The sequence below is a fragment of the Myotis myotis genome, unplaced genomic scaffold (assembly GCF_014108235.1).
Source record: "Myotis myotis isolate mMyoMyo1 unplaced genomic scaffold, mMyoMyo1.p scaffold_m19_p_2, whole genome shotgun sequence".
NCBI lineage: Eukaryota > Metazoa > Chordata > Mammalia > Chiroptera > Vespertilionidae > Myotis > Myotis myotis.
In genome coordinates this window covers 72,569,624-72,591,262 of record NW_023416324.1, presented here as the reverse complement: position 1 = coordinate 72,591,262, position 21,639 = coordinate 72,569,624, and the positions used below count along the sequence as shown (strand labels likewise).

The following is a 21,639-nucleotide window of genomic DNA, read 5'->3' as shown; positions in this document are numbered from 1 at the left end:
GCAGCTGATCGATGTTTCTCTCTCATCGATGTTTCTAACTCTCTATCCCTCTCCCTTCCTCTCTGTAAAAAAATCAATAAAATATATTTTTAAAAAAAGATGCAATTATATCTAATAAAAATCAATATATAACTAGAGGCCTAGTGCACAAAATTCGTGCACTCGGGAGGGTGGTCACTCTCGCAGTCCAGGAGCCCTCGGGGGATGTCCAACAGTCGGATATCCTTAGCACTGCTGCGGAGGCAGGAGAGGTTCCCGCCACCACTGCTGCGCTCGCCAGCCATGAGCCCAGCTCAAGGCTTCTGGCTGAGCAGTGCTCGCCCAGTGGGAGCGCACTGACCATCAGAGGGCAGCTCCTGCATTGTCTGCCCCCTGGTGGTCAGTGCACATCATAGCATGCTATTGAGTGGTCTTAGCATATTATTAGCATATTACTTACACATTGATTGGTTGAACAACTGACCACAAGACCAGACACTTAGCATATTAGGCTTTTATTATATAGGATTGAGATCTGTCTTCACTCTTGATCCCAAAATGAAACCCAGGAGGATCAAAGTTTCAAATGAAATTTAAAAGTATGAGACAAAAACAGAAAAATATTTTTATAATCTTGGAGTGAGAAAGACCTAAACTAGTAATAAAACTTAATGATCAAAAGAAAAGATTGAAAATTCAACTGCATCAAAACTCAATATGTCTGTATGCAATAAGAAACATAAACAGTATAAAAAATACAGACTGTAAATATATTTAAAACATATGACAAAGGGCCAATTTCCCAAATGTGTAAAGAGTGCCTACAAATCAATAAGACAACTATGCAAAGGCCATGACAGATAGTTCATATGTAATAGAAGATAAATATTGGCAGTTATTCAGATTATAACTTAGCAATGAAGAGCACAGGCTCTGGAGTCATACAACCCTCTATCTTGGCTGAATCCAGTCCTGTTAGCCACTATCTACATAATCTTGGGCAAGTAAATTACCCCCTCTGTGTCTTCTGTTTCATGAAAAGAGAATAACAACACTATCTCATAGGATTGCTAAATTAAGTTAACATAAAGCACTTAGAATAATGCATTGCACAAAAGAAATGCTCAATAGATGTCATTATTGTACATTAAATAAATAAAAATCAACAAAAATAAAATAATACTTTTACCCAACATGAATGAAAAGACAAAATATTAATTTCACAGCACAGATGAGAATATGTAAAACAGGCCCTCAAGCACTTTTAGTGAGAATGCAAGTCAGTACAAACTCTTTGGAAGACAGTTGGCAGTATCTATCAAAATCTAAAATGCATTTAACAATAGACACAACAATTCCACTTCTAGACTTTATTCTGCTGATAAACTCTATTTATATGCAAAGACATGAACATGTAATAGTGAAAGGTTGGAAATGATCTCAGTTTCCATCAAGAGTAGACTATTAAAATAGATTAGGGCACACTCATAAAATAAAATATTTTGTAGTCATTAAAAATAATATGATATAATACGATAGAGCTATTTGTGCTAATAAAAATCTCCAAGATTTGTTGTTACAGTAAAATGGGGAATATCTATAATACAGTTAACAATAAAATAGTCTTAAAAAATAAGATGTATTTATATATTTATTCATCTGTGTATGTGAGTTACCATTTGTGTTTTTTTAAAAATAAAAGATTCATAGGCTTCTGTATACATAGAATATTTCTGGAATAATGCTGGAAAGAGCAACTGGGGAGCCAGAAGGAAGATAAATGGTTTTTATTTATATCTTTTGTCCTGTTTGAAATACTTTTTACCATAGGTGAAGTTTTGCTTTCAATTATATTTATACTAGAGGCCTGGTGCACAAAAATTTGTGCACTTGGGGGTAGGGAGTCCCTCAGCCCAGCCTGTGCCCTTTCGCAGTCTGGGACCCCTCGGGGGTGACCACCTGCTGGCTTAGGCCTGCTCCCCGGGGGATTGGGCCAGGATGGCAATCAGACATCCCTCTGGCAGCCCGGCAGCCCTCAGGGGATGTCCACTTGCCAGCGGGGAGCAGAACTAAGCTGCAGTCGAATATCCTTAGCACTGCTGAGGAGAGAGGCTCCCACCTCCACTGATGTACTGGGCAGCCGTCAGCCTGGCTTGTGGCTGAGCAGAGCTCCTCCATGTGAGAGCTCACTGACCACCAGAGGGCAGCTCCTGCATTGAGCGTCTGCCCCCTGGTGGTCAGTGTGTGTCATAGTGGCCAGTCATTCCCAGTCTTTCTGCTGTTAGGGTCAGTTTGCATATTACCCTGTTACTATATAGGATAGAGGCCTGGTGCCCGGGTGGGGGCCGGCTGCTTTGCCCTGAAGGGTGTCCCGGATCAGGGTGGGGGGTCCCGCTTGGGTGCCTGGCCAGCCTGGATGAGGGGCTGATGGGTGTTTGCAGCTGGTCACACCCCCTTAAGGGTGGGGGTCCCCACTGGGGTGCCTGGCCATTCTGGGTGAGGGGCTGAGGGCCGTTTTCAGGCTGGCAGGCAACTGAAGCTCCCAGCATCTCCTTTTTTTCTGTTTCTGTTTTTTTTTGTTTGTTTGTTTTTTTAATTCTGGGGTTTATTTACCTTCTATAGCTGTCACTGGAGCTGAGAGCTGGCTCCAGCTCTGAGGCCCGGCTCCAGCTCTGAGGCTGCGGCTGGCTGAAGCAGGTATCTGGGTTTGTTTAGTGTCTATAATTGAAACATTGTTGCCATCACTGCCGCTCTAAGCTCTGAGGCCGAAGCTGGCTGAAAGCAGGTAACTGGAGCTTGTTTAGCTTCTATAATTGCAACTTTGTTGCATAGACTGGAGCTCAGAGGGCAGGTGGGGAACCTTGGCTTCCTCCGTCACTGGAGCAACCAAGCCTCATGTTCGCTTCAGCTGCCTGGCTGCCGGCTGCCATCTTGGTTGGCAGTTAATTTGCATATCGCCCTGATTAGCCGATGGGAAGGGTAGCGAAGTTACGGTTAATTACCATGTTTCTCTATTATTAGATAGGATAGTAAATATATATTTATATATTCCTAACTATATTTAAAATCTAAGTGGCTATGAAACTATATATATATATATATATATAGAGAGAGAGAGAGAGAGAGAGAGAGAGAGAGAGAGAGAGAGAGAGGGAGGCCCGGTGCACAAAACTCATGCACTGGGGTGGAGTGGATCCCTCAGCCTGGCCTGCACCCTCTCACAGTCCAGGAGCCCTCGGGGGATGTCTGACTGCAGTGGAGGCGGGAGAGGCTCCTGCTACCACCACTGCACTCGCCAGCTGTGAGCCCGGCTTCTGGTTGAGCAGTGCTCCCCCTGTGGGAGTGCACTGACCATCAGGGGGCAGCTCCTGCATTGAGTGTCTTCCCCCTGGTGGTCAATGCACATCATAGCAATCGTTCGTTCCACTGTTCAGTCAATTTGCATATTAGCCTTTTATTATATAGGAGATATATATATATACACATATATATATACAAATATGTACATACATTAAACTGAGAGACATAATTATCTTATCATATGTGTCTATAGGTAGATATATAGAAATGAAAATGGGCAGGGCATAACTTCTTGAAAGCAGGAGTATGTTCTACCAGTGGAGTATGTTAGAGAGTTTGGGATAAAGATAGGACTCAAGAACAACCAGAAAACTCTTGATTAGGTTCCAAGTCTTTGTGTATATTCTTAATATGTTCTGTGCTTGTATATATTATTTGTAGCCCTCCCACCTATAGGGAACTAAACTAGGGAGCCTACATCAAGGGATAATTTAATAGGCTTCGCAATTTAAAAGTTATGACTTTAATCTTCACTTAAATTTCAGAACTTGAGAAAAATGCTTTTGATTTCTCAAGTTTAAACAACCCCACTTAATTATCCTCCCTTACCTGCCTCTTCCTTAGATCCACTAACAGCTCCTGATGTCTGATTCTTTATGCTAGGCAAATAGTTTGACCATCAAAGAATCATAAATATCTCTTGAATAAAAAGACAGTTAACTAAAAGTCAAGAACCTGGCTCATTCAAAAAAAGTTCTCAACAAAATGAATGTTGCCTAACTGCTCTAAATTAAAGGAATAAAAAATAGTTAATATTTGTGCCAAGAACTGTTTTCAGCTCCATATGTGGCTTGTCTTATTCCTTAAAACAATCCTATAAGGTAAGTATTATTATATACCCATTTTACAGATAAAGAAACTAAGGCATATAGAGCCTAACTGGTGAGCCAAAATTCAAATTTGGGACAAGTGACTTGAGAACCTCCTGGGAATATTTTCAACAGTTCTGAAAACCATCCACTCGCAAGATGATTTTGACATACCTGTGAACAGCCCCACTCCTCAGAGTTATTTTTTCCGTGACCATCTGTAGCACATGATCCCACTGGTTCAAGGCTTTTCTAGGGATGAGGAGGCGAGATGCTGGGCTTATGAGGTCTCCATTTGCAATCAAGCTGGACAAAAAGCAAAGCCAGTGAGCCATACCATTTGACAGAGTAATGCCACTATAATTATAGTGCAAACCCCAAACCAGAAGGAAACCACCAGCCAATTTCAACTTGAACTGTAAAGGCCTCCAACTTACAAGATAGTACAGGGTTCCTGAAGTGGTTTTCTAAATCGAGCTGACACGTTGATCCTGCTGTGGATTACTGGTTTTACCTTTAAAGGCAAAGAAATACAAATCACTGAGCTTATGTTAGTTGTTTCTTATTGAGGAAAAACTACAGGTTTCCAGGGAACTCGCTGAGACCTGTGATGCCTGTGTTAACATCTCGCTTTGTAAAGACACTCTGGGCTCATCCTCTATCAATATTATGTGGCCTTAACAAAGCTCTCAAGAAAAATTTCTGCCCCTGATCTATACCAATACAGACACTGTTGGGCTGTTAGAAGAATTTCAGGGCAACTTTTTAAAACAGTGCTTTCTAGAAAACAACAATAAAATAACCCTATAAAATACTGAACCCTGAAGCCCCCCTCCAGCTACAGTCTGTCTTGTCACCTCTCCTCTTCCACCTTCATTTCACCTACTCCCTGAATCTAGACACCATGCATCTTGACCTCATTCTATTCTCTTCAAACTAACTCTGTCACTTTTTCTCAAATTTCCTTCTTTCCAATTTATCAGCTGCCCTTGAACCAATGCCCTCTGTTTCTGAACTCTTTGCATCTAGGTGGGTCTGGTCATCTTTCCATCCTTGTTGCTTCTAGAATCCAGGCTGCTGTTAGCGAGAACTACATGGCTCCTTGGGACCTTCTCACCAAGCGTTTGCATCAGCCAGACTCATCCTCCTCCCAAGTCCATTACTTCTTACATTTCCTATGGTGGATAATCCAAATCCCGACCTCTCATCTTAAACCCTAAAATCCCACCCCACATACTCAGCAGATCATTTCCTTCCAACTGATCATTCTCAGCAGATCAAACTTCAAGAAAAGAAGCTGAAAGGCCTACAGCCTTTCAAGCTCTGTATCCTGCCCATCCCACCGCCTCTGCACCTTCACTGCTTCTCACCTTTCTGCCTGTCTCATAAGGAGGATCTTCATCCCTTTACAAAGCTCACCCCCACTTGGAATTTGTCCCCCGATGGCTCTATTTGTCCCATTAATTATCTAGGCCCCTCCACCGCCATGTGGGATCTTCAATTTCTCCCTTAGCCCTTTGGCCCTATTAAGCACTACCCCATCCCTATATATCCTCCTCCTCCTTCACATTCCCACTTCCTCCTGCCCACATCCTATCTCTGACCTTCTCTTATCCAGTTTCCATCTCTACCACTGAAAGATAATGCCCAACTCTTAGGCATTGCCTGTAAGAACCCCATGGCCAACCATTGCTTGCTCAGTTTCCTTGCCTCCTACCAATATTCCTTCCATGCAGACCTCTGGTAATACACTTTACACAAACTAGCACACTCCCCTCCATTCCCAAAACACGCCATGCATCCACCTCTGTGCCTTTGTGCATCATGCCCCTCTGCATACAATGCCCTAATTTCTCCATTCGCTGGGCCTAGCTCATTAATCACTGGTCTTCCTCTATTCATTCTTCCTTCGCTTTCTGTCTCAAACTGCTACTGCTACTATAGTGTATAGTCGATGACAGCACTTTTGAGGGCTTCCACTCCCCAATTTGAAAAGAAAACTTATAAGCAAAGTGAACTAATAAAAACAGCTAACACTTATTGCACTAGATTTAATGGAAAGCACTGTGCTAAGTAATTTACATGCGTTATATATCATTTAATCATCAAAGCCTTATCCTGAAGTACAATTACTATTGCCCCATTTTACAAGTGAACAAACTAGGGCTTAATTAATTTGTCTAAAATATCACACATAATAAGGAGCCGAGTAGTTAGTGAGCCCATATATATGAATTCTAACTATTGGTTATACACTTTACTAGCTATTTCAAGATCAAATATTAACCCTGAATAATTTATAGTATTCTCTCCTTTTTTCAAAATATGCTTTTTTGAGTGGAACAAAATGCATGAATTTTCCTGCCTCTCACTGGTGACTAAAAAAATACTTGCAATGCCTGTTAGTTGTATAATAAATGTTTGTTAAAATTTAATTAAAAGATACACTGATCTAAGGCACATGGATCAATGAAACAAAATAGAGAGCCAGGAAATAAACCCACACATTTATGGTCAGTTAATTTACAATAAAGAAGCCAAGAATATATGTACAATATGAAAAGGACAATCTCTTCATGCAAACTAAACAGCCTCATAAAAATGAATGAAACTGGACCCCTATATTATACCGTATACAAAAATCAATTCAAAACCAATTAAAGACATAAATATAAGACCTAAAACCATAAGTCCTGAAATGAAACATAGGGAGTGAGCTCCTTAACAAGAGATAACAAGTGTTGGTTAAGATGTGGAGAAAAGTAAACCCTTGTGTACTGTTGGTAAAAATGCAAATTGGTTCAGACACTACGGAGGTTCCTCAAAAAATTAAAAATAGAACTACCAAATGATCCAAAAATCCCACTTCTGAGCATTGATTTAAGGTAATGGACATAGGACATTTGAAGAGATATCGGTACTCCCATGTTCATTGTAGCATTATTCACAATAGTCAAGACACAGAAACAATTTAAGTGTCTGCTCATGAAAAATGGATAAAGAAAATATGATATCACACACACACACACACGCACGCACACACATGCACATACACAGTGGAATATTATTCAGCTCTGAGAAATAAGGAAGTCCTGCCACTTGTGACAACACGGATGGACCTTAAGGGCATTATGCTAACTGAAATAAACCAGACAAAGAAAAAAAAATTGCATGATATCACTTACACATAGAATCTGGAAACAAAAAAAAAAGTCAAACTCATAGAAAAGGAGAGTAGAAAAGTGGTTGCCAGAGAGGGTGGGGAAATGGGGAGAGTAACCAGATACAAACGTTCAGCTAGAACAGTGGTTCTCAACCTTCTGGCCCTTTAAATACAGTTCCTCAGGTTGTGACCCAACCATAAAATTATTTTCGTTGCTACTTCATAACTGTAATGTTGCTACTGTTATGAATCATAATGTAAATATCTGATATGCAGGATGGTCTTAGGCGACCTCTGAGAAAGGGTTGTTCGACTGCCAAAGGGGTGGCGACCCACAGGTTGAGAACCGCTGAGCTAGAAGATGAATAAGGTCTGAGGATTCAACGTACAACATGGAAGAAAAAAAGATACTCCAATACAGAACAGAACATTTCAATTCAATCAAAATAATTTCACATTTTAAACCCGAGACTCTTGCACCTATACCAACATTAATGGTGATGGTGACTTGTTTAAAAAAAGATGTTTAATAGGTAAGGCAGGCACCTACACAAAATTCAAATAGTAAAATGAGGCAAATGGTGAAAAACAAATGCCCTTCCTACTCCTGCTCCCCACCACCACGTTGCAACCAGAGTCAACAATGTCCCTTCAAACATCAGTCTACACAGACATAAGCATATCATCTTATGAACATATAATTTTTAAACACAAGTATATCCTGCTATATCCCTTCTTCTGCACCTCCCTTTTTCACGTAGCAATGTACCATGGAGACCACTATGGAGCTTAGGGGAAGGGTTGCTTCATTCTTTATAGCAGCTGTGTATATCCCACTCTGTGGACACTCCATAGTTTAATTAACCTGTCCCTTAATAATGGTTTCCAAACCTTTGCAGACTTTGTTTCCAAACTTTTGCTATTGCAAATAGTGCCATGACATGTTTCCTTGGAGATACTCATTTGCACAAATATGTTAGTATGTCTGTAGAATAAACTATTAAAATTGAGAACTTGCTAAATAAATAAGCATTTTTTGTTTAATGGAATTTATTGAAAGCTTAGTCTATTGATCAATCTCAAGAGTCCCTTGATTTATTTAAGTTCATACTATAGCACAGACAATAAATCCATTTATAAGGAATGCTGTTATATGGCCAGGTGTGGTTTACAATGTCTTTAGGTGACTACAAATCCCTCTCCCATCAATCAGATTGCTTCCTCATAAGGTCAGCATGTTTAACTGCATGTAACTTTTAACTGTGTGAAGGACAGGCCTTTCTTGCCGGGGTCCAACCCCAGCAGGTCCAGGGGTTCCCAAAGGCGTAGACGGAGTCGGCGAAGAAGGATGGACACGGAGACAGTGTTCAGTTGATCAGCAGCCTAGCCAGCATCTCCAGCCAGGATCTCTAGCCAAGTTCTGGTCTGGATCTCTAGAGAAGCTCTGCTGTTTATTGTCTTGTTACATCCGTATTTATCCCAGTTGATTTTAATCCTGTCAATTTCTATTACAAAGGTTAGGGCGTTTCTTATCTCCATTCCAGGGAGTAAAGATTATGTAGCTTAAGCATGATTGTTTGTAGTGATTAACTGCCCGCCTGGCACTTAGTTAAGGAGTTTCATCCCCTCCCTGACTTCAGGGAAAAATTCCTACCTGGGGAAACAACCTTTCTCGGAGAGGTGACCTTGGTTAAAACACACAGCGCTAAGGGGAGCAAACATATTAAGAACAGTATGCTATATACGCCAGGTCCCTTGAAACATATGCTGTGCAGATGTTTCTTTCCTGCAGCGACTGTGTCAAGCAGCAAGGATGGACCGGCTTCCGGCACTTTCTGACTCTGATTGTGTAACAGTGTCTTCCTCTTGAAATCCACTTTTTAAATATAGCTACACTGGCTCCCTGCTCACTTGACTTAAAGCTGCTGCCACATCCCTGGTTCTCTGTTGCCTTTCACTGCTGATGGTGATATTTTTTTCCATATCACCATCATCTGACACATAGTATATTTTATTTATTTGGTGTCTATTTTCTGGTCCCTATTGTTACTTTTTAGTTACTCTCAATATTAACTACTAATGTACTGAGTGCACACTTCATAGTCAGTTGTTAATTTTTCAAAAGTCTTGCCTACCAACCTTAATTGTTCAATACTTTGCTGGATTATTGAATTCAAGATGAAGATGAATAAGTTATATAAATAAATAACTTAAAGACTTTTGAGTTGGCTAAAATATGCTACTCTTTTTTAGAGCATACGTATTTATAATATATAGAATTTCATAAATAAACATGATTTTAAAAATAATTACATAACTTCATTCTGAGTCTATAAATTGTTGCTTGAATTAAAGCAAACCATCTGCTTGGACAAGTTTTTTTATTTATTCATAAGACAAATACTTCCCAAATGTTCATGATTGACCAGCTGAACTAAGCTTAATCTTAAATATATATTTATTTGAGTCATTATAGTAAAAATAATGGAAATACTCTGTCTTCAGATATACTAATAAAATAATCTTAAGAAATAATCCAAGTAATATATCTGAATTGGAAAAAAAATGCAACACCACTGTATAAAATAACTGAAACTTTTTGGAAAATTTTTCCTTTAAAAATAATTTTTTTATTGACATCTTAAATAATAAAAATTCTAAGTTAAATCTACTGCATATAAGGAGCTTTCCAGAGTCCTTATCAGGGATTAAGTATTGGTCACTTGGTGCTAATCTAGTGATATCAAAGGGTTAAAGGGAAACATATTAAACTAGAATGTTTTTTAAATTTTTAAATTTTCTTAGTAACCCATATACTTTCCCTAGCCCTTCGAAAATAAATAGCATTTAAAATATGAGAATAATGTTAAGTGTCAACACATCTAGTTACAGAGGATAGACACATAGGGATGGACTAGGAGGTACTCCCACTCAGACCACTGGATCCCAGGAATGGCGTTGTGTAATCTGTGACCATGAAAATATATCAAGGCAAAACTCAGACTTTGGGTCCAGCAGAGCTCATACTCCTGTTTGGTTTTGTCTGTTGGTGAGGGAATCACCACCAATGGACAAAAGTAGGATATGCTTATAGCTGACTTCTGCCTTTAGTCTGCACTGGGCCAACATTACCTTAGAAAACCCAGTTTACTTGGATATTGAGAAGTAGGTTAGCCTGGAGAACCAGAGAGAGGGGTCATTCCTTGAGTACGATCAATAGATAGATAGATAGATAGATAGATAGATAGATAGATAGATAGATAGACAGATGATAGACTGACCACATATTTGGCTAAGATGCTTCTTGGAAATATTTTCAAAGTCAAAGGTGGCACAAATGACTTAACCAGGTTCACTCGGCTAGAATGAGGTAAGCCAGGGCTCTAGCACAGATCTTTGATAACAAATCTCATGTGCTTTCCAACATATCACTCTGTCTCTGGTATCTTAGAGTGTATTTATGTCACAAGTGGCCATTCCTAAAACAAAAATAAAAACCCACCAAGGCTTCATGTGAAACTGACTAGTCTAAGTATGTAATTTACCTTAAGTTCACAAATTCCACATGATACATAGCAGGACATCACAGTGGCTGTGTAAAATTCAAGTTAAAACCTTCATGACTCAAAAATATGAATCTGTTATAAAAAAAAAAACAAAACTCAACAAAACTAAAAGTGTTGCTGTGAAAATATATATTTGAAATAATAAGATCAAAATCTACAAACTGAGTAACTAGTTCCAAATTCCAGGACTAATTGCCAATTCAATACCTCCTTTCTTATTTTCTTGATCTGTAAAAATAGGGATAATCCTACTAAATTAGCCCAAAGGGATGCTCCATGAACTAATTAATGAAGTGGCAATACAACCCCCTGAGGCTGTTAGGCTGCATGCTTCAGAGGATCCATCTGCCTCAAATCTCAGCACTCACCATCTCCAGAAACCCTAAGCCAAGAAAACCAAACTCAGTCTAAAGACCTGAGGAAATGATGCTATTAAATGAACACCATCACAAAAGCCTAGTGACCACTGACTTCTTGTAAAAGCTCATCATACAATTTGAAAACTCAAATCTGAATTATATACAAAAACTCAATTTTAGCCGAGACCGGTTTGGCTCAGTGGATAGAGCGTCGGCCTGTGGACTGAGGGGTCCCAGGTTCGATTCCGGTCAAGGGCATGTACCTGGGTTGCGGGCACATCCCCAGTGGGGGGTGTGCAGAAGGCAGCTGATCGATGTTTCTCTCTCATCGATGTTTCTACCTCTCTATCTCTCTCCCTTCCTCTCTGTAAAAAATAAATAAAATATATAAAAAAAAAAAAAAAAAAAAAAAAAAAAAAAAAAAAAAAAAAACTCAATTTTAAAGAACATATCAGGATTTTGTAACTGTCCATAAAACAGACTTAAACATTAAGGAAAAACTTAAGTACTAAAGTTATATATTTGCAAAATATAGGCCAACCTACACAAAGACAGTTTGACTCTTATTCTATAGATTTAAGAAAAAGTGAGTTCTCAAAATGGTAAACTTGAGGAAACTTTTTTTACTACTCTAAAAAGATAGCACATCCTATCTAATAAAAGAGCAATATGCAAATTAACCATCACTCTGCCACAAAGATGGCAGGGCCCAGTCCCCTCAGCCCCACCACTGAAATGTCCAGGCTTGTTGGCCAGGCAGGTGGTGGGGGAGATGAGGGCGGGGGAGCCAAGTGGCGAGGCTGGATCTTCCCCCAGAGGGCTGGGGTGGCTGGGCCTGTCACCTGGCTGGGGGCCACGGGGGCAAGCAGCAAGGCATGATCCGCCCACTCCAGCGGCCGATCCAGCCTCGCCACTCTGCCGCCAATGAAGTGTCCCAAGGCAACAGACATGGGAGGGAGCGAGGCAGTGGACATGGGCGCGGAGCAGAGGCAGTGGAGACGGGAGGGAGCAAGGCAGTGGAGAAGGGCGGGCTTTGCTCCCTTCTCTGCTTCGCTCCGGCTGCAGGAAGCCCTATTCTTGCAGGAATCTTCCTGCAATGGGCCTCTAATAGCATAGAAAAGAATAAAGTCCTTCACAAAATATGTAATCATTTTCTACCACTTTTTTGATAAATGAAAAGGGTTAACAATTTTTAAAAGACAACAGAGTAAGAAAATAACTTACCCTAGGGATAATATAACTGGTGAATACAAACTACTGTTTATTCTAAGGAGCTTCCTTAAATAACCACCTATATTTTTTCAACATTACTATTTTTTATATAGAAGAAAGATCGGCTAAAATGCCTGATGCATGGTTATGATATGACCCACCAGGCTGAGCATGTCCTGTGTTGATGTTATGTATCATAACTAACAATTAGAAAGTGCCTCTATCAGAGGATAGATTATGCCAGGAACATCTCCTAGACTTCATGGAATGGAACCATTTATCATGAAGATACTCCAGATGCATGGACTGAAAGAGAAACTGAAAAAAGGAAAAGCTATATAGGAAGAGGTGAGGACAGTAACTGAAGCTTTCCAAAGGAGAGTTGATTCACCTTCTCCTCGGATTTCTACTGATGGCGTTACATCAAATCTTAATAATTATAAGTTTTGCCTTACCCTAATCTGCAGATTAACACAGATCTTCTGAGACACAAAAATTACAGAGTTTAACTATCATTATCTGTCACTTTTTCAAATCTCAAGAAATAAATTCTGATAATTGGTACAAAATTTAATAAACAAAATGCATCAGTTGGAGAAGAAAGATGGCGGCGGTATAGGCAGACGCGTCCCAGGTCGTGTCCCTGAGCAAATGGAGTGAGCAGCTGAAACTAGTAACATCCACCCCGAATTGGCGAAATTCCTCAGCTGGCGAGACGGTTTGCAGCCGGGAAGAGCAGAACTCCCCTGGAAAGGTAAAAAAACCAGGGATTTGGGCAGGAAAGTTTGCCAGACCTCTGAGCCCAGAGAGTCGGAGGGAGACCGCGTGGCAGACAGCCGCGTCCCTTGGGACAGGCACAGCCCCTGACAGGGGAAAGGAGAACCGAGGGATTCCTGGCGCTGCCGGGGGAATTGAGAGCTGGGTTCTGTGATCACGGAGGACTGAGCCTAAAGGGAGCAGCCTGAAGAGCTGACCAGACCATGCAGTCCCGGTAAGAGAAGAAGCTTACAGAAACCAAGCCTTCCCCGTTTCCGTGGCCTGCGTTTGTTTGTTTGTTCTCACTGAATCCTGTTCGTGGGACATTTCAGATACAGACACTCACCTGTGCTGAAGAGAGGGAGAGTGTGCGGAGGAGTGGAATCTGGGGAGAGACTGAGGAGAGAAGGGGGGCCGGGAGAGGTGGCAGCGAATTGAGTGCTGAGTCACCCCTGAGCCCAGGACTGAGGCAGCCATTCTCTCCGGAGAGTGAGACTCCTCCCCCCAGCCCCCAGGCAAGGAGCACAGCCACACCCAGATTCCACCCTGTAGGAGATCAAGGATTAAAATAACCTGATCAGTCCCTGGGAGTTAACAGGGTCTGGCCTATAGAGGGATTTTCAATCCCAGCAACAACACAGCACTGGTAACTCTTACGCAGCCAGCTCTGGGCAGTAAACTTCCACTGGACAGAGAGGCCCTATAGCCTCAGAGGCCAACCCCAGAACACTGCCACCCAGAGGCTGACCCACAAACTGACTCTTTGCTAAACACAAAATAAGGCAGTCTGGGAAACAAATGCGGCTTGCTTTAAAATAAGGACTGTGGTTTACAACACAGAGGAACAGGGTATCGCAGGGAAACTCAACACTCTCCTGAATACCTGGCAGGTCTAAGGCGAGCCACACTGAAGAATAGAAGAACCAAAGGACCTTCACTACTGCAATATTTTTTTTTCTTTTTTCACCTTTTAACTAAGAAACCAATTTTTTTTCTTTTCTTTTTTTTTTCTTCTTCTTCTTTTTTTTTTTTTTCCTCTTCTTTTTTCCATCACCTGATTTTACCCTTTTAATTACTACCTTCTTATTTTTAACCAGCATTATTACTGCTACCATTTTATCATTTTTTTTTAAAGTGCCATTTTATTTTTTCTTTATTTCATTTTGGGATTAGTGTTCTCCATTCTATTTTCATCGTTATATTATTGGTTGTTTCTAGTTTGCATTCATCTCCAGGGAGCTGTTGCTGGAATTTGTTGGGATTAATGGCTGTTCTATAGGAGTATTCTCCTCATATAAAAAAGTCTCCTCCCCTCTTCCACTTCATTCTCTCTTTTCGCTCTTTTTTTTTCTTTTCTTTTCTTGTCTCACTTTTATTTCCCCCCCTCCTTTTTCCCAATTTCATTTTTGCACTCCTTTTTTTGGTCCCTAATTTTCTTTTCTTTTTTCTCTTTTCTCTTTTTCTCTTCCTTCTTCCTTATCCCCTAATTCTCTTAATTCAGGTGGTCACCTTTATTTGGGGTTATTAATATCGTGAATATATTTGTGTATAGTGCCTGGTACGTGGTGCCTTGTTGTGTTGTATTTTGTGCCTTTAAAACAACGCAGCAGACCCAAGCAACAGCAACCTCCTGAGCACCACACCCTCTGCTGAGGAACAGCAGCTGTACATGAAACCTTGCCCCACCAGCCAGAAGAGCCACCACAGCTGTGAACAGCACCCACCAGAGGAGCTGCTGCCAACTGAAGAGCAGCTGCTACCGCAACCGCCCGAAGAGCAACCACAGACCAAGGAGTCACTGCCACCAAGGGAGCAGCCACTGAACGACTCAACGTCTAGATATGTCAGCGAGATCAAACATGGGTAGACAAAGAAACCCCCAAAGGAAAGAGAAGGAGGACTCTCCAGAAAAGCAGCTAAGTAATACAGAGGCATGCAACATGACAGAAAAAGAATTCAGAATAAGGGTCCTAGAGTGCATAAACCGGATGGAGGAAAAAATCGACAACCTCTCCAAGAAGCTAGAAGAAACAGATGAAAAAATCAACAACTTAAGTAAGACCCAAGAAGATATGAAGAGTGATATAGCTGCAATGAAAAACTCCATTGAAAGTATCAACAGTAGACTAGGAGAAGCAGAGGACCGAATTAGTGATTTAGAAGACAAGGAAGCAAAACACACCCAAAACGTACTGCAATTGGAGAAAAAAATGAAAAGACAGGAGGAGAGCCTAAGGGAGCTTTGGGACAACATGAAACGAAACAACATACGAATAATAGGGGTACCAGAACAACAGAAGGATGAACAAGGATTAGAAATCCTATTAGAAGAAATAATATCAGAAAACTTCCCTGAGGTGGGGAAGAAAAAAGTCACACAAGCCCAGAGAGTCCCAAACAAGGTGAATCCAAAAAGACCCACACCAAGACACATCATAATTACCATGGCAAATGTTCAGGACAAAGAGAGAATCTTACAGGCTGCAAGAGAGAGACGGAAAGTTACATACAAGGGATCTCCCATTAGATTGTCAAATGATTTCTCAACAGAAACACATCAGGCCAGAAAAGAATGGACGGAAATTTACAAAGTGATGCAAAGCAAAGGACTGAATCCAAGAATACTCTATCCAGCAAGGCTATCATTCAAACTTGAAGGGGAAATAAGAAGCTTCACAGACAAAAAAAGGCTAAGGGAGTTTATCACCACCAAGCCAGCAATGCAAGGAATGCTAAAGGGACTGGTATAAAAAGAAGAAATAAAAAGCTCAGAAAGAAAACAGCCACACAAAAACAGAAATGCCTACAAACAAGTACCTTTCAATAATAACTTTAAACGTAAACGGACTAAATGCTCCAAACAAAAGACATCGAGTGGCTGAATGGATAAAAAAACATGACCCATACATCTGCTGTCTACAAGAAACCCACCTCATTAGAAGAGACTCACACAGACTGAAAGTGAAAGGATGTTAAAATATCTTTCAGGCAAATGGAAAGGAAAAGAAAGCTGGGGTAGCAATACTTATATCGGACAAAATAGACCTCAAAGTGAAGGCCATAACAAGAGATAAGGAAGGCCACTTCATAATACTAAAGGGATCAATACAACAAGAAGATATAACCCTGGTAAACATATACGCACCCAATGCAGGAGCACCCAAATTCATAAAAAAACTCCTGGAAGATATCAAAGGAGAGATCGACAACAATACAATCATAGTAGGGGACTTTAATACACCACTGACTGCACTGGATAAGTCCTCTAGACAAATAATCAGCAAAGATACAGCAATCCTAAATGACTCACTAGATCAGATGGACTTAATAGACATCTTCAGAACACTTCACCCGAAAGCCAGGGAATATACATTCTACTCAAATGCTCATAGGACATATTCAAAAATAGACCATATATTGGGTCACAAGCAAAGTATCCCCAAATTCAAGAAAATTGAAATCATAAAAAGCGTCTTCGCAGACCACGATGGCATAATATTAGAAATAAACTACAATAAAAACAACCCAAAATACTCAAACACCTGGAAGCTGAATAGCATGCTATTAAATATTGATTGGGTTACCAATGAAATCAAAGAAGAAATTCGAAATATCCTGGAAACTAATGACAATGAAAACACAACAATCCAAAACCTATGGGACACAATGAAAGCAGTCCTGAGAGGGAAGTTTATAGCTCTACAGGCCTATCTCAACAAACAAGAAAAAATGGTAGTAAATCATCTAACTCTACAACTCAAAGAATTAGAAAGAGAGCAACAAGAAAACCCCAGAGTGAGCAGAAGGAAGGAGATAATAAAGATTAGAGCAGAAATAAATGACATAGAGACCAAAAAAACAATACAGAAAATCAATGAAACCAAGAGCTGGTTCTTTGAAAGGATAAACAAGATTGACAAACCTCTAGCCAGACTCACCAAGAAGCAAAGAGAGAGGACCCAAATAAACAAAATCAGAAACGATAGAGGCGAAATAACAACAGACCCCACAGAAATACAAATGATTGTTAAAAAATACTATGGACAGCTCTACTCCAACAAACTAGACAACCTGGAGGAAATGGACAAATTCCTAGAAAAATACAACATTCCAAAACTCAATCAGGAAGAATCTAAAAATCTCAACAGGCCAATAACTATGGAAGAAATTGAAGCAGTCATCAAAAAGCTTCCAGCAAACAAAAGCCCAGGACCAGACGGCTTCACAGGGGAGTTTTACCAAACATTCAAGGAAGAACTAAAACCTATCCTCCTCAGACTACTACAAAAAATTCAAGAGGAAGGAACACTTCCAAGCTCATTCTATGAAGCCAGCATCACCCTAATACCAAAACCAGGTAAAGACAACACAATGAAAGAGAATTACAGGCCAATATCCCTCATGAACATAGATGCCAAAATCCTCAACAAAATCTTAGCAAATCGGATCCAGCAGTACATCAGAAAGATCATACACCATGACCAAGTAGGATTTATCCCAGGGATGCAAGGATGGTACAATATCCGCAAATCAATAAACGTGATACATCACATAAACAAATTGAAAGAAAAAAACCACATGGTCATATCAATTGATGCAGAAAAAGCATTTGACAAAATTCAACACCCATTTTTGATAAAAGCTCTCAGCAAGGTGGGAGTAGAAGGATCATACCTCAACATAATAAAAGCCATATATGACAGGCCCACAGCCAACATCATACTCAATGGACAAAAACTAACACCATTTCCCCTAAGAACAGGAACAAGACAGGGATGCCCCCTCTCACCACTCCTGTTCAACATAGTACTGGAAGTGTTAGCCATTGCAATTCGGCAAGAAGAAGAAATAAAAGGCATCCAAATTGGAAAAGAGGAAGTAAAACTGTCCTTATTTGCAGACGACATGATATTATACATACAAAACCCTAGAGACTCCATCCAAAAGCTACTGGACTTAATACATGAATTTGGCAATGTAGCAGGATACAAAATTAACCCCAAGAAATCCGAGGCATTTCTATACACCAATAGTGAACTTTCAGAAAGAGAGATTATAAAAACAATCCCGTTTACCATCGCACCAAAAAAATTAAGCTACCTAGGAATAAACTTAACTAAAGAGGTAAAAGACCTCTACTCAGAAAACTACAGGACGTTGAAAAAAGATATAGAGGAAGACATAAACAGATGGAAGAACATACCGTGTTCATGGATTGGTAGAATCAACATCATTAAAATGTCCATACTACCCAAAGCAATCTATAAATTCAACGCACTTCCCATTAAAATACCAACGGCATACTTCAGAGATCTAGAACGAACTCTCCAAAAATTCATCTGGAATAAAAAAAGACCCCGAATAGCTGCAGCAATCCTGAAAAAGACCAAAGTAGGTGGGATCTCAATACCAGATATCAAGATGTATTACAAAGCCACTGTTCTCAAAACTGCCTGGTACTGGCACAAGAATAGGCATATAGATCAATGGAATAGAATAGAGAACCCAGAAATCGGCCTGAACCAATATGCTCAATTAATATTTGACAAAGGAGGCAAGAACATACAATGGAGCCAAGATAGTCTCTTCAATAAATGGTGCTGGGAAAATTGGACAGATATATGCAAGAAAATGAAACTAGACCACCAACTTACACCATACACAAAAATAAACTCAAAATGGATAAAGGACTTAAATGTACGACAGGAAACCATAAAAATTCTAGAAGAATCCAAAGGCAACAAAATCTCAGACATATGCCGAAGCAATTTCTTCATTGATACAGCTCCTAGGGCACTTGAAACGAAAGAGAAAATGAACAAATGGGACTACATCAAAATAAAAAGCTTCTGCACAGCAAAAGAAACCATCAACAAAACAACGAGAAAACCCACTGTGTGGGAAAACATATTTGCCAATGTCATATCTGATAAGGGCCTAATCTCCAAAATTTATAGGGAACTCATACAACTTAACAAAAGGAAGACAAACAATCCAATCAAAAAATGGGCAAAGGACCTAAATAGACACCTTTCAAAAGAGGACATTCAGAAAGCCAAGAGACATATGAAAACATGCTCAAAGTCACTAATCATCCGAGAGATGCAAATCAAAACAACAATGAGGTACCATCTCACACCTGTCAGACTGGCTATCATCAACAAATCAACAAACGACAAGTGCTGGAGAGGATGTGGAGAAAAAGGAACACTTGTGCACTGCTGGTGGGAATGCAGACTGGTGCAGCCACTATGGAAGACAGTATGGAGTTTCCTCAAAAAACTACAAATGGAACTCCCATTTGACCCTGTGATCCCACTTCTAGGAATATATCCCAAGAAACCAGAAACACCAATCAGAAAGGATATATGCACCCCTATGTTCATAGCAGCACAATTCACCATAGCTAAGATCTGGAAACAGCCTAAGTGCCCATCAGTAGATGAATGGATCAGAAAACTGTGGTACATCTACACGATGGAATACTATGCTGCTGTAAAAAGGAAGGAACTCTTACCATTTGCAACGTCATGGATGGAACTGGAGAGCATTATGCTAAGTGAAATAAGCCAGTCAATGAAGGAAAAATACCACATGATCTCACTCATTCATGGATAATAGAGACCATTATAAACTTTTGAACAATAATAGATACAGAGGCAGAGCTGCCTCAAACAGATTGTCAAACTGCAGCAGGAAGGCCGGGGAGGGTTGCGGAGCTGCCTCAAACAGATTGTCAAACTGCAGCAGGCAGGCCGGGGAGGGTTGCGGAGCAGGAGGTAGGGGGGTAAGAGATCAACTAAAGGACTTGTATGCATGCATATAAGCATAACCAGTGGACATAAGACATTGGGGGATAGGGGAGGCTAGGGGACTGTCTAGGGCGGGGGGATAAAATGGACACATATGTAATACCCTTTGTAATACTTTAAGCAATAAAAAAAAAAAAATGCATCAGTTGGGCTTATGTCATTTCCATTACTAAATACCGGTATGTCAGTGTTTTTCTTTCCATTTTCAAGTAAACTAAGAAATAGTTCCACTTTTGGAGGTAGAAGGTTGTAGGAGACTACTGTTCCCAACATTACAACAAAAACTGAGAAACAAGCTAGAAATCATAATTTTTAAAAATGCATCAAAGAGCTTAAAATGCAAAGAAGTCTGAATGAACTAAATTCCAGAAAGGGATGAACCTCTCTAAGAGAGAGGAAACCTACAGCTGCTTTCATACCCAGGGGCACAGCAGGCAGAGGAACAAACCTTCCCACAAATGGCCAGCCAGTGTGTGAGCTGGCAAGACAGAGAGACCCAAGCGCAAGTCTACACTGCCCACCAATTCTCCCCCATGAGATCGTCTTTAAGTGCACATAAGTGCAACAAAGCTAAGAGCAGGGTAAAAGAGCAGGGGGAAAAGCCCCATGGTGTGGAAAGGTGGGGGTGGAACTAGGAGGGAAGGAGGGAGAGAGGCAGGTAAGGAGGGAGGGAGAGAGAGAGGGGGATAGAGAGTGCCGGGAGCTGGTCCATGCTTGCTGTTTCAAGGGACCTGGCATATATGGCATACTGTTCTTAATATGTTTGCTCACCTTCTTGGCACTATGTGTTTTAACCAAGGTCTCTGAGAAAGGGTGTTTCCCCAGGTAGGGATTTTCCCCTGAAGTTAGGGAGGGAATAAAACCTCTTAACTAAGTGCCAGGCGGGTAATTAATCACTTTAACTATGAACAATCATGCTTAAGCTACATAATCTTTACTCCCTGGAATGGAGATAAGAAACGCCCTAACCTTTGTAATAGAGATTGATAGGATTGAATCAACTGGTATAAATACAGATGTAATAAGACAGCAAGACACAGAACTTAGAATACAGAACTTAGAACACAGAACTAGGAGAGACGGAACCTAGGCACAGAACCTACACAGAACGTTCTCTAGAGACAGAAGAACTTCGTTGGAGAGAACATGGCAAAAGTTCCTGGACAGAAACTGGCCTCAGAACCTAGAGACAGAACCTAGCGAGAGAACATGGCAAAAGATCCTGGACTGAACCTGACTACAGAAATTGGCAAGAGAACCTGACTAGAACCTGGTGACTGAACCTGGCTGGAGAACCAGGACAGAACCTGGCTGGAGAATCTAGCGAGGGAACATGGCTACAGAACCTGGCTGGAGAACCTGGAGAACCTAGCAAGAAAACATGGACACAGAACCTGGCTGGAGATCCTAAGCAGAACCTCTCTGGAGATCCAGACCAGAACTTGGCTGGAGATCCTGGCTGGAGATCCTGGCTAGGCTGCTGATCAACTGAACGCTGTCTCCGTGTCATTCCTTCTTCGCCGACTCCGTCTACACCTTTGGGAACCCCTGGACCTGCTGGGGTTGGACCCCGGCAAGAGAGAGAAAGAGAGATGTCCAAGGATGTAAATAGCTAGCAGTTGA

General features: G+C 40.7%; 1 protein-coding gene across 1 annotated transcript in view; it reads right to left on the bottom strand.

Moving 5' to 3' along the window:
* The window catches only part of DCDC2 (doublecortin domain containing 2), a 194,284-nt gene that overhangs the window by 128,617 nt on the left and 44,028 nt on the right, over window positions 1-21,639 (bottom strand). The window contains exons 3-4 of the mRNA XM_036352857.1: window positions 4,586-4,662; window positions 4,323-4,454 (exon numbers count right to left, since the gene is read on the bottom strand). Of these exons, the coding sequence (XP_036208750.1) occupies window positions 4,323-4,454; window positions 4,586-4,662 (209 nt within the window). The remainder of the gene's footprint in view (window positions 1-4,322; window positions 4,455-4,585; window positions 4,663-21,639) is intronic.